Here is a 12,602-nt window from a genome sequence, read left to right as displayed (position 1 = left end):
ACTTCTGTGTTTCTCACAGAAAATGGAAGAACTGGTGTATGCTGGAACCAAACTATCCCACTCTTTTGCTGCAAGCCCCCAGATACCAACCAAAAAACGACAGGCACCACAACCACCAAAGCCTGCGGGCCCAGCTCGCCCTCCCCCTCCTCCTGTGAGAGCTCTTCGGCCTCTGCTACTACGCCAGGGCCTACACCCTCCTCCATCTGCTCGAGGTGGACCGAAAACAACTGATACCAGCTCTCAGTGATGTGTGTCGGGTCCCCGTTAACAGATGCTATGATAACAGTAACTTTCTCAAATGTTTACAGAACAAGCGGGAACCCAGTGTGCCTGTATCTTTCTCTATTGCTGTTCTATTACAAGATAGAAAGTCTAAGGCCTTCAATAGCCGTACAGCAAACCTAACTAATCTGTTGCCTACTACACGTCAAACTAAGATTGCTGTGGGGACAAAAAGTAAGACTGTTAAGTTAGCACTTTTAAACATTCGCTCACTTAAAAATAAATCACTTCTAGTCAACGACTTAACCACAAACAACCTGGATTTTATGCTTCTAAATGAAACCTGGCTATAAGAGAGCTGCAGTGCAACAATCCTCAATGAAACAGCCCCTCCTAACTTTACTTTTATGAGTGTCTGCAGAACTGTTAAGAGAGGTGGGGGTCTAGCTGCTCTTTTTAAAGATATCTAAAAGGTGCTCCACGCATTTTACTTGTCATTACAGTGTTTCCCCTACAATGTATTAAGCAGCGCCGCTGCAAAAATCTTCACATGATCAGTAATATCACGACATTCATTTAAAAACACTGAAACATGGCGACCGGCGGCACTGCTAATGCGATGGCTCTGAATCCACTTGTTGACAAGAAAGGAGGAAAGAGCCACAAATGGAAATATTTTGATTAGGCTAATGTCACGTTGCCATAAGGGGCCGTTCACCTGCAAATATTTCAAATGTGGGCGCGCGGAAAGCGCGCTCGTTTTCTCTGCGCGCCTCTGTTCATGGTTGCATAGCAATGACAGACGCCACGGGAGAGCGAGCAAGCCTGTGGAAAGGAGAAAGCGGTACGAACTTTTCTACGTTGAAGTCTATGGGGTCGCTGTGTCCATTTTTTTACTGTCTATGGAAAATATGCCGTCCCGCCCCTCCATGTTCGGCGATCAGGTTTCATTCTCGCGCAGCTTGTTTAGTAACTTTACGTGCGGGTCTTTTCTGCTCCGTGTTTGCGCCGCGCTCTCCGTTCCGTGTGTGTGTGTGTGTGTGTGTCGGCGCACTGCGCTCTCTGCTCAATGTTCCGCTCCTTGTTTTTGCTGCGGGTTCTGCTCTGTGGTTCACGGCCTAAACGCTCCAATCATGTACCGATCACGCACTGGAAAAGCAAAGTCCGCTCAAATAACGTGAAATTTCTCAGTAGACTTCTGTTTGCTGAGCTGGAATAGCCATGCTGGGCAACAATGGTAAAATGACCTGCTCTGATCACATGCTCTGGTAATAATAGCTTTGTATGACTGTAACGTTACTTTATTTTGATAATTAGTCAAAAAATAAATCTGTTAAATCTGAGTATGTTGCATAGAACTGAATGAAGAATAATATATTGATGTTTTATATTTTAATATAGGGCTATTTTATGTCCAATTTGTGTGGACATTTTTCTTTTTTTCCCCTTTTTTGTGTGTTGTTTAATTTAATTAGTGATTCTACATTTAAATATTGATGATTACAAGTTTGGGGGAAATGCGATTAATTGTGATTAATCACAGCAAATTGTGCGTTTTTAATTATTTAATTTTTTTTAATCGATTCCCAGCCGTAATTTGTATGTCTCAATGTCCATTTCTATCCACAAAACTTGCCAGAAGTCATGGTTTAAGGGGTTATTAAAAAAAAAAATCTTCCGGGGGTGCATGCCCCCGGACCCCCCGCGAGTGGCTTGGTAACAACCTCCGGCACGTAACAGCACCGCTGCTGGAAAAATTTATAGGGGAAACACTGCATTATTTACAGGCCTCCAAAATACTCTCCAGCCTTTGCTGAGGACTTTACAGAACTGTTATCAACAATTACCTCAGAGTTTGACTGTTTTGCCATTGCTGGAGATTGTAACATCCACATAGATAGTGCAGAAAATAATATGGCAAAAGAAATCAATACTGTTTTAAAAACTTTTGATCTGACTCTGCATGTACATGGACCCACACACAATCGTGGACACACTCTAGATTTACTTATCAGTAAGGGTATAAACATTTCATCGATTGTTATTAAGGATGTAGCACTGTCTGATCATTTCTGTATTTTCTTTGATATATTGATCTCTCCTGCCACTGAAGCTAGATCTGTGTCTTTCAAGAAGAGATGCTTAAATGAGAACACTAGTGTACTATTTATGAAAGCTATATCCTTAACACCAAGCATATCTGCAGACTCTGTTGATTTTCTCCTTGATTCTTTTAACTCAAAAGAGGGGCTGCAACGATTCGTTGACGTTGTCGACAAAAATCGATAATAGAAATAGTCGACAATGAATTTCATTGTCGAAGTTGTCGCCAGACATGTTTTTTCCGACCGAGTGAGGCATCTCTCTTCATTACAATCTCTGCCGAGAGTCGCACATGCGCATTAGCTTCTCTGCTGAGCGATAACATACAGAAATGGCGGCGTCCAACGCAGCAGCTGCGTGTACCAAAACATCTAAAGTTTGGGAGCATTTTAGCCTGGATACGGCGAATAAAAAGATTACCTGCATGGTTTGCAAAGCAGTCCTTGCGTATCACGGCAGCACATCGGTGATGCACGAACATTTAAAGAGAAAGCACGTCGGACAGTTGAATGAAACGGAGTTTGACTCGCCTCGGTAAGATTTAAATAACATGGAAGCCAATACGTTTTGTTTTGGATGTACATTGTAAATTTTATAAGCGTATTTTCGCTTAAAAAAAAAAAAAAAAGGATTTAACGTTATGCCCGACTGTGCCTGACAAAAGTATTTTAAATTAAATGCATGCAGTCTGAAGAAGAGAGCCACCATGGACCCCTTTCTGCAAAAGAAGCAGACGTGCACCCCACAACAGGCGAATGCCCTCACTGAGTCTGATCTATGATATGAGGCCGCTCTCCATGGTCGATGGTGCTGGGTTTCAACAAATGATAGCCCAGTTCAATCCAGACTACATCCTGCCATCCAGAACCCATTTCACCCACTTGATGGAGCAGAAATACAGTACAACGTTTCTGAAGGTAATTGTTTAGAATGCACACACAGTCAGACATATTTCATACAAAAAAAAAAAAAAAAAAAAAATCACAAATTTAATTTAAAAGCAATTTTCTAATATATATATATATATATATTTTTTTTTTTATAGCTGAAATACATAACTTCGTTTTGGTAAAATCATAGTAGCTGCAATTATTAAAAATGTAAAACTTGTATGTTGAATAGTTTCTGTTGACATGTAGGTTTTTGCATGTTAATTATTTTCAAAAATCTAATTTTGTGTTTAAAGGTAAAGCAGATCCTAAAAGAGGTAAACAGCTCCATCACACTGACGAGTGATGTTTGGACCAGCCGTGCCACAGAGGCATATCTTGGAGTTTCGTGTCATTTCATCACCAAAGACTGGCAAATGAAGACTTTGAACCTTGCCACTCTACCCCTGGAGGAGAGGCATACTGCTGCGAACATCATGATATGGATGGAAGAGGTGATAGAGAAATTTGACATCTTGCCTAGCAAAATTAAAGCAATAGTACATGATAACGGGTCTAACATGGTGGCGGCAGCTCGACTCCTGGAAGAAAAACACGGTTGGTCTTCAGTCCGCTGTGCTGGCCACACCCTCCAACTTATCGTCAACAGTGCCCTCAAAGAGCCCAGCATCAACAAAGCTACTGGTGCTGCAAGAAACCTAGTTGAGCACTTTAGGAGAAGTGAGCTGGCAAATTCAAAACTGAAGAAGAAGCAGCAGCAAATGAACACCACAGAGCACAAGCTGATCCAGGACGTCAATACGCGATGGAATAGTACCTATTATATGGTAGCAAGGCTCCTGGAGCAGCGCTGGCCAGTCACTGCAACTCTCTCAGACCCTGAGGTAACACCAAGAGGCAAGCACTACTTTGACCTGAAACCAGAGCAGTGGGTACTACTTGAAGAGCTGGTGCAAGGGTTAGGGCCTTTTGAATGTGCTACCGTTTTCCTCAGTGGGCAGGAGTATGCTACTGCTTCATGTCTTCCACAGCTGGTCAAAGGGCTGCAACGGTCCATACAGCAAACCCAGTTTGAGACAAGCTCAGGAAAAGCCTTTCAAGCCATTGCAGGAAAAGGAATAAGTGAGAGATGGGAGAATCTTAACACTGTGTCTGCAGAGAGAGACAACCCACTTGTTCTTGCAGCTGCCATCGACCCAAGATTCAGAAAGCTGAAGTTTATCTCACCTGAAGATGGCACAAGGGTGCAAAGTACAGTTGAAGTTCTTGCTATCAAAGAAGCAAAGGCTAAGACTGGGCTACATGATGACCCTGAGGAGCTACAGCAGAAGAAGAGGGGTCATATCCCAGGGGGAAAGTCAGCGCTGGATAACCTGCTTCAGTCTGACACTGACAGTCTGAGTGAGGAAGAGGAGGAAACCCAGGAGGACAAAAAAATCAAAATGGTGAGGAGGGAAGTTCAGATGTTCTTCACAGAGCCACCAATAGCCAAAAAAGAAGACCCTCTCAGCTGGTGGAGCGAAAATGAGGGGCGTTTTCCCACACTGTCAAACCTAGCAAGATCTCTTCTGTGCATTCCTGCAACATCCACCCCTGCAGAGCGAATCTTCTCAGCTGCAGGAAATATCTGCTCCCAGAAGAGAGCAAGTCTCACACGAGACCATGTGGATATGCTGACTTTCCTTAATATGAATAAACTGAACGACATAGCCTGAGCCTCATGTTGATTTTAAACTTGGTCTGTCCACCATGACAGGTTTGTGTCCAGGTAGTATCACACAGTCCATGTTTACAACTTAAATTCAGACGACTCTGAAAGCTTATTTTAAAACCGTTAGATTTCATAATGTTGAGACGAGTTGTAAAGTTCTTTTACCTAACAGATTGACCACTGAATGTATCTCACAAAATGCACTTAATATTTTTGTTTACTGTTTTATTGCTGCTAATGTGCCTGCCCCTGGTTTACAGGAAGAAACTTGTTTACTTGATTTTAATTTATTTTTTCTTATAAAACAAATGTGCCTGTCCTTTATAAAAATTATAGAGTTTCTTTATTTATGCATTTATGTCTATACTGACCGAGCACTGTGCCTAATTGGTTTTAGACAGGGCATTTTTATTTACTTTTAGTATGAATCGGCCTATCAGCAGCAAAGTTCAATAAAATATGCATTTTTCATTGAAGTACCCCCTTCTTTCTTGTGTTTAATTTTCCACAGAATTAAAGCAATCTCATGCTAAATTTTAGAAAAATTTAATAATTATTTGATTAGTCGACTAGGCTAATCGTTTCAATAGTCGGTTACTAGTCGACTATTAAAATAGTCGTTAGTTGCAGCCCTACTCAAAAGTTAAATGTGATTGATGATATTGCTCCTGTGAAAGTCAGGAAGAAGAGTGGCAGACAAAAAGCACCTTGGAGAAACTCAACAGCAGTGTAAAATATGAAAAGACAATGCAGAAAAGCAGAGCGCATGTGGCGGAAGACAAAACTTGTAATCCATTATAACATCACCGCTAGGGGTCGCTAGCCTCATACAATAACAAAGGCGTACGTTGATGACGCAGTGACGAGCTGAATGATGTCAAGCTGATGAATCTAATATTGTTAATGGATGAGTGAAAACATTCATGTTTTTTATCATGACTGTGGTATGAATCAGGTCACGATTGCTAATAATAGACAGATTTCACACGCGAGTCCCGCAGATATAAAGGAATAAGGACACTTCCTTCTACCGAACTACACGCAAGTTCTGAATTACTGCTCACACAGGTCAGTTCATCAGACAAATTAAACTTGAGGAAACGCAGCGCTGTTTCACTGGGTCTAACGTCACGCTAAACTGCATTTGAATGTGGTGAAAGTTATAATGTTATTCTATGTGTTAGTTCGTTTGCTATACGAGACTAGCAGTAATCTAGATCAACATTAGAATAACATGATCATATTCTAACATTTCATCATGTTGAGCTTTATATCATTGATTAGTTTTATGTACATTTGCTCACCTGTCTAATAAAGAATGCTCAAGAGCGGTGTCGTTGTCAAGTCGTAACTCGTGAAGCTCTGTCGAGTCCAGGTCAGTCGCGGACGCTAGCTCTCGGCATCTGGAAAACGCCACGCTGATATTGAGTCTCATTCAAGTTTTAGTCCTTTTTCGTTTCAAAGTCTGCTTGCCATGGTCCATAATGTTTGAACGAAACAAGAACAGCGTGCCGCTAAACGTTACGCACTACGCGGTTGTCCACGTCTGTCGCCATGGTTACAGCATGTCTGTGGCATTACGAGCGGAAACCGAGGACAGCGCGGATATTGCGTCAGTGACAGGCGACATTTTTTAATTTTTTAAAGACTTTTGTGATATTGTAAGTACACAGCTGCAGGAAATAGATCACACTGTGCAAAAAAAAAAATCTTACATACTGTACCTTTAAATGAGAACACACAAAAAACATACAAAGCACTATTGTTATTCTTACACAACAACATTATGGAAGAAGCTGGAAGATAATTTTGCTAATCCAACACATTATGCAAATTATATGTTTATTGCATTATGATACTGTATGCTCAGCCATACATTCAGCTTTTCTATAATGTTCAGGATTTTATACACATTTACAGGTTTTAGCATTGAGGTCTTATTATTTGTGGGGGTGCTGCTGCTGTACTTATGTGCTTTATATATCCAGATGTATTTCTAATATTCTGACCACCACCGTCCACATGTTTGTAAACAGGGCTGACAGAAAAACTATAAAGTGCAACATCACATTATTTAACCACGACCTCAGGGTTTAATTTACACATTTCTGACTGATAGCGAACATTAGTGAAGTGTTGGTCACTAAGCTAGCTGCAGTTAACTATTCTCTTCCAATAAACACTAACTAAAGCTGGCTACATAAAACACAACTACTGCCTAGATTCATGAGAGGACGACTAAAGTGTTTAAAAGTGCAAAACACAGAAATTTCATCAACTTACCAGCGCGCGAGCTTCAGAAACACTGGAAATGAATGAACGGGGTTCAGTGCTGGAGCTGTCGGTGTTTGCTGGAACTACTATCGGCTGCTCCCGCTCATTCATAGCTCCGCGACACGCGTCACTTCCGCATTCCTCAGGTCTTCTTCTTATTATTTGGGCTTATTGGCGGTTCGCATTCTTAAAAGAGCATTACCGCCATCTACTGTAGGCAATAGATCAGAGACAGTATATCACAACTCAGGGCTCGAGCTTTCAGCGTGTTCAGCTCCTCATCTCCAGCCAAAGCCCATCCCAGTCCAGAGAGGGATACTGATACTAAAAATAATAATAATAATAATAGCCTTTCTATATTCTTTAGATCAAATTTGTTCTATTTAAAAACTGTATTATTATTACTGTATAGGCTACCCGATTCTACGGAGTTTAAAATCAATTGATTACCTTTCATCTGAAATTCTTCAATAATCTCACTTCTTTCCTCTAAATATGTATATATTTATTAATATTACTAGTATATTTATTAATATACTCTACATTCCCACAGAGCTCCATCATCCGCGAACAGCTATTTATATTCTTATCTATTGTTGCAAATACATCATTAATCATAATAATAAACAACAGAGGGCTTATAACACTACCCTTATCCCTTTTCCACCAAAAAAGAACTGGTTCGGAACTAGTGCTGGTTCAAAGTTGGTTCAACTTGCGAACCTTCTCCGAACCTGTTTGTTTTTCCACTGAACTAGAGAGCCCAGCGAACGACGTTGTTACGTCACTGTTTACGTTGCCATACGTCATAGCTTTCCCAGAAACGCTTGCGCGGCTGCGCCAACTTCAAGCATAAACATTTACAATGGCGGACTACATGTTTTTTTTTTGCAAATGTTTAGAGCATCTTTAAGTTTGAAACAAAACAATGCAAAACGATGTCCGTCTCATCTCCGCAGTCAGGCCCTGCTGACAACTTCACTGAAGTTTTTTTTGCCGGCCTTCCAGCAAATAATTCATTTTCACACATTTGGTGGCCTCTGCCTCAAGTGCTTGTCATTTATTTTTTTTATTTTTTTAACCCGGCCCCTCCTTTACGTTTAGAGATTTTGTTGACTATCGTTGCACATCATCACATCAGTAGGCTATTCGCTGCAGTTGTAAAGCGGCCGCTTTGCAAGTCTATAACTTGATTCTGATTGGCCAGTGCTCAGTGAACGTCACATGTGCTCATCACACGTTTAACCTACCTGTCAGTCTCGCAGCTCGCATCAGCTTCATGCGGCCAACAAGAGAGACACATAAGCCCAGAATTGGACTATACAACAATATACTTACGAATATATTGACTTATTTAAAAAATATTTAAAATATTTAAAATATTTGACTTATTAATTGATTATTAAAAAACAAAATACATCACGCACCGGCCCACACAGACCGCGGCCCACCGGGAATCTCCCGGTAGTCCCGATGGCCAGTACATGCCTGATCCCATCAGTGTATAAGATCAAACTTAATGTGGACATAGTAAGCTGCTGTAACTATTCTTTGTAGTGGTTGATGAAGATGAGTGTCATTAGTGATTGTTTTTGTGTTATTGATGTTTTATCCATGTCATATTGTGAGAAATTACAATATTTTCTTTCAGTAGAGCAGTTTTACAGGCTTTTGTCATGTATCCTGACTCAAATAATGTGTTTCTAACAGCAAACACTCAGAATAAAGTGAGATGATCTGCTGATGATCCTGAATGGCTTGTTGAATGATTGTTGATAGTCTGAGGCTCATCAATATTAACACATCTGCTGAAATCACTCTTTATTTCATGACAATAGTTCCTGTTTTCACCTCATTTATTATGCTGATGTCTTCAGATCTCCTGTAAAGTGTCACTTAAAGCTCATTTCATTGGTGTCAGCAGACTGAGGGGATTTGTTGGCTATTATATGCTAGGGCTGCACGATATTGAAGAAAAACTCATTAAATAATGCGACATGCGATACAAGAAAGCTTAAAGTGTGTAAAATTAAATTAAATGATCTATTATATAGGCTACATGCGCGTTTCACATTCTTTTTGTGACAAGAAAACATCCCTACAACTTCTGAGAGTGAATATCAGTGTTTTACTGTCGCATAATAAGTGTTATTTTAACATCAGTGTAAACCTCGGGGTTTAGAGTTTTAGGTTATCCTACAGTAGGTTTATTTAACAACAGAATGATCAGAACAGAATATATCGTGATATACATTTGCGATATTTCGATAATCTTGATTTTTTTTGTGCAGCCCTACTATATGCATGTTTATTTATGTGTTTATGATTTTAACTGTTTTTCTTACCATTATTTATTCTTGGAAGAATTAAAATGATTTATAATTACTTTCTTTATTTCTAGATACCTGTATTTTGATAAAGAAGCAGAATAATGTTAGGATTAGCAATAAAAATTAGTAAAAATAAATAATGAATTGGCATCAGTTACTGTACGATGAATAGATAGACATAAATTCTTAGTGTAATTTATTATAAAAACAAACTCAATTGATATTTTTGATTTTGGCAGATCAGCTCCTCCCACGCTGGAATACATCATAAGTGAAGCTCCTCCCACAGCAGTCACATCATCAGTGAAGCTCCTCCCATTGTAATTACATCGTCAGCTAAGCTCCGCCCACAGTAATTCTCCAATAAATGCTGTAAATTCCCATCAGCTACAAGTGAAGACGAGCATCAGAGCATCAGGAAGAGCTGAAATCTGCAAAGACTGAGTTTATTAAAGAGGACAGTGAGAACATGAGTGATCCAGAACCCTGCAGAATGAAACACACTGAAGATCCTGAAGAACAAAGAGGTTGGTGTTTATTCTTCATTCATTCATGATGCTGAAGATCATTCAGGTAAATTTTACAATCTACTCTGCTTTACTGCAAACATTTGTGTCCTTTCTCGCAGTGAAATTCCCTTGATCTTGTGTTTCTTGTGTCCCACTTTCACATGTGTGTAAAGTCACTGGAAGGAGAAGTTTAGTGTGAACGGCCCTTAACACTATATATTTTTACATTAAGCACCCAGACTTATATATATATAGTTTTATATAAACTAGTTATATATAAACTAGATTTCTTAGTGGGTTTAAAAATAATACTAGTAATTACAGCGACACCTCCCCCTTTGCCTTTCAGACGAGGTTCGTGTTTATAACTGTAATATTGCGGGGTGGACTCATTTAAAGTAATGTAATCGTTTGGTCTTAGCCAGGTTTCTGTAAAACACAGCACATCTGGATTATTCAGGGATGCAAACGGCGCGCTTTTCGACGCCTCCTGCTTTTTTCACGTCAGTGTGGGTGACTTGGGTCTGAGAGGGTCTGCTTATAATTTCACAAAGTCATCTGAAGCCATTCCATAGCTTAATGTGAGGGACAGAAGTCTATTTATATTATTAAATTAAAGTTTACGGAAACTCGTTTTTCCCCCTCTGCTGCTGTCAATCATTCTCCATTCAGTATTCAAACAGCGCGGGCGCCTCGTCCGGTTGGATGCACGGTAAAACTCTCCAATATGATATATTCACATTATAATGCTTGATCTGTAGATAAAGGGCTGTGGATTTGCATAAAATGACTTTATTTTGTGTATTTGTATTGTATGTTTGTTGCTGTTTTAAAACGACTTGCTACCGTGTGCCTGTTAGATCACACACATCACAAGGAAACTGTGAAGAAACAAATGATCAATAAATTGTTGGACAGATAGACACTAGGATTTGTGCGCTCGACATTTCTTCGCTTTGTGCCGTGAACCTTTAAATGCGCACTTGTGCAGCGCTGCACACTGTGACTCCATGTTGCTTTGAGCACATCATTCTGCACCCGTGATGCGCATACGTGCTTTTTGCGCTCTGTTTTGAAGCGTTTCATATTACTGGTATCATGGTTTTGCGCACTGAAAGATTATTAAAAGCCTATATTATTTATACCTAGCCTGCACAATACATTTAAAAAAAAGCATAATTTAATTGTATATTATTTCTGTGTAGTGTATGCTATATAAATATATACACTTCTGAATTCTTGACATTCATAAATATAAAATTGTGAAATGTATGATTGCCTGATTGAATTTTATAAGAGAACTAATAGTAATTTGTTTTTATTAACATGTTTAGATTTTATCAAATTACTGTGCATATTTTTTCAAGAATTACTTTTTGCTGCTGATTTATACACTCACTAAGTTTAATAAAAATACATTATACATTTATGTAATATTTAAAGGTGTTAACTGTAATCTTACACTGCAAAATAACTTACAAAGGATTACATTTATCTGACCTTGGTGACGCGAGGCCGCTAGCAGACAGTCGGCTTCCTGACCTGGTGCCCAATTTGTCATTTTTTATTTCTAAGACTATGAGCCAAATTACTAGAGAGAAGAGCAGCACCATCCCAGGAGGGATAAATACCATCTCTTTTCAACAGGTCAGGTCTGCCCCAAAAACTTTTCCAATTGTCTATTAATTCTATATTATTAAGCGGACACCACTTAGACAGCCAGCCATTGAGTGAGGACAATTTACTAACTATCTCATGACTCCTGCGAACAGGAAGGGGGCCAGAGCAAATTACAGTGCTTGACATTGTACTTGCGAGTTCACACACCTCTTTAATATAAATTTTGGTGATCTCCGACTGGTGAAGTTGAACATCATTGGTGCCGACGTGAATAATGATCTTAGAGAATTTACGATTAGCATTAGCCAGCACTTTTAAATTTGCTTTGATGTCAGGCGCTCTGGCTCCCGGCAAACATGTGACTATGGTGGCTGGTGTCTCTATTTTCACGTTCCGTGTGATCGAATCACCAATTATTAGGGCACAATCAACAGAATTCACAGTGGGTGTTTCACTGAGCGGGGAGAATCTGTTTTTTAATAACAGGACAAGACATTACTCACCGTGTTCGTTTACTGATTCTTACTCACCTGGGCTTTTTATGAACTCAAAGGCGCGGGCGCGCAAGAGAAAATAAATAATAAATAACTGAGCGCACGGGTGGCGCGTTAACAGGCTAGCAAATAACAAGTGTGCTGTGCTAATAATAACGGAATCTAGCGATATCAGGTTAATCTGAGATATGTTAGGTAAGCTGTATTTAGTAGTACAAACAACTAGAAATTATAGTAAATGATGGTTCAAAACAGAGAGAGATACGAGGCTATACAGAGCTTATAGCACTGAAGCAAACAAACTCACAGCAGGCAGCGAGGCAGACAGGAGCAATCCTTTCAAGTGTATTTTACAATAAGAGTTTTACTGTCGTTTCAGACCCGATGGAAGAGAGCGAGGAGAGTGAAGAACTGAGTGAAGTGAAGGTGGAACATCATGTCCAACC

The 12,602-nt window shown here is 39.7% G+C and overlaps 3 protein-coding genes across 6 annotated transcripts in view; 2 read left to right on the top strand and 1 right to left on the bottom strand.

Moving 5' to 3' along the window:
- The window catches only part of LOC309494337 (uncharacterized protein), a 255,507-nt gene that overhangs the window by 22,758 nt on the left and 220,147 nt on the right, over nt 1-12,602 (bottom strand). Inside the window, exon 1 of one of the 4 annotated variants that reach the window (XM_082163646.1) lies at nt 7,213-7,334. The exons of 2 other annotated variants lie outside the window; for them this stretch is intronic. The gene's annotated coding sequence lies outside the window, so the exon portion shown is untranslated. Of the gene's footprint in view, nt 1-7,208; nt 7,335-12,602 lie in introns of those variants that run through there. One more of the 4 variants, XM_082163639.1, reaches the window with a different exon arrangement.
- Nucleotides 2,021-4,933, top strand: LOC309506657 (E3 SUMO-protein ligase ZBED1-like; the record flags this gene model as incomplete). Its single annotated transcript, XM_082180563.1, has 2 exons — nt 2,021-3,245; nt 3,515-4,933. Exons 1-2 carry the CDS (start codon nt 3,084-3,086, stop codon nt 4,931-4,933), a joined length of 1,581 nt encoding a protein of 526 aa, XP_082036689.1. The 5' UTR covers nt 2,021-3,083.
- LOC309494422 (uncharacterized protein) overlaps nt 9,766-12,602 on the top strand; it is a 251,719-nt gene continuing 248,882 nt past the window's right edge. Inside the window, exon 1 of the mRNA XM_082163762.1 lies at nt 9,766-10,060. The gene's annotated coding sequence lies outside the window, so the exon portion shown is untranslated. The remainder of the gene's footprint in view (nt 10,061-12,602) is intronic.

Source organism: Leuciscus leuciscus, assembly GCF_965113295.1.
Source record: "Leuciscus leuciscus genome assembly, chromosome: 1".
In the NCBI taxonomy this organism is placed as follows: domain Eukaryota; kingdom Metazoa; phylum Chordata; class Actinopteri; order Cypriniformes; family Leuciscidae; genus Leuciscus; species Leuciscus leuciscus.
The sequence above is the reverse complement of the archived record's forward strand: the minus strand, read 5'-3'. Positions and strand labels throughout refer to the sequence as shown.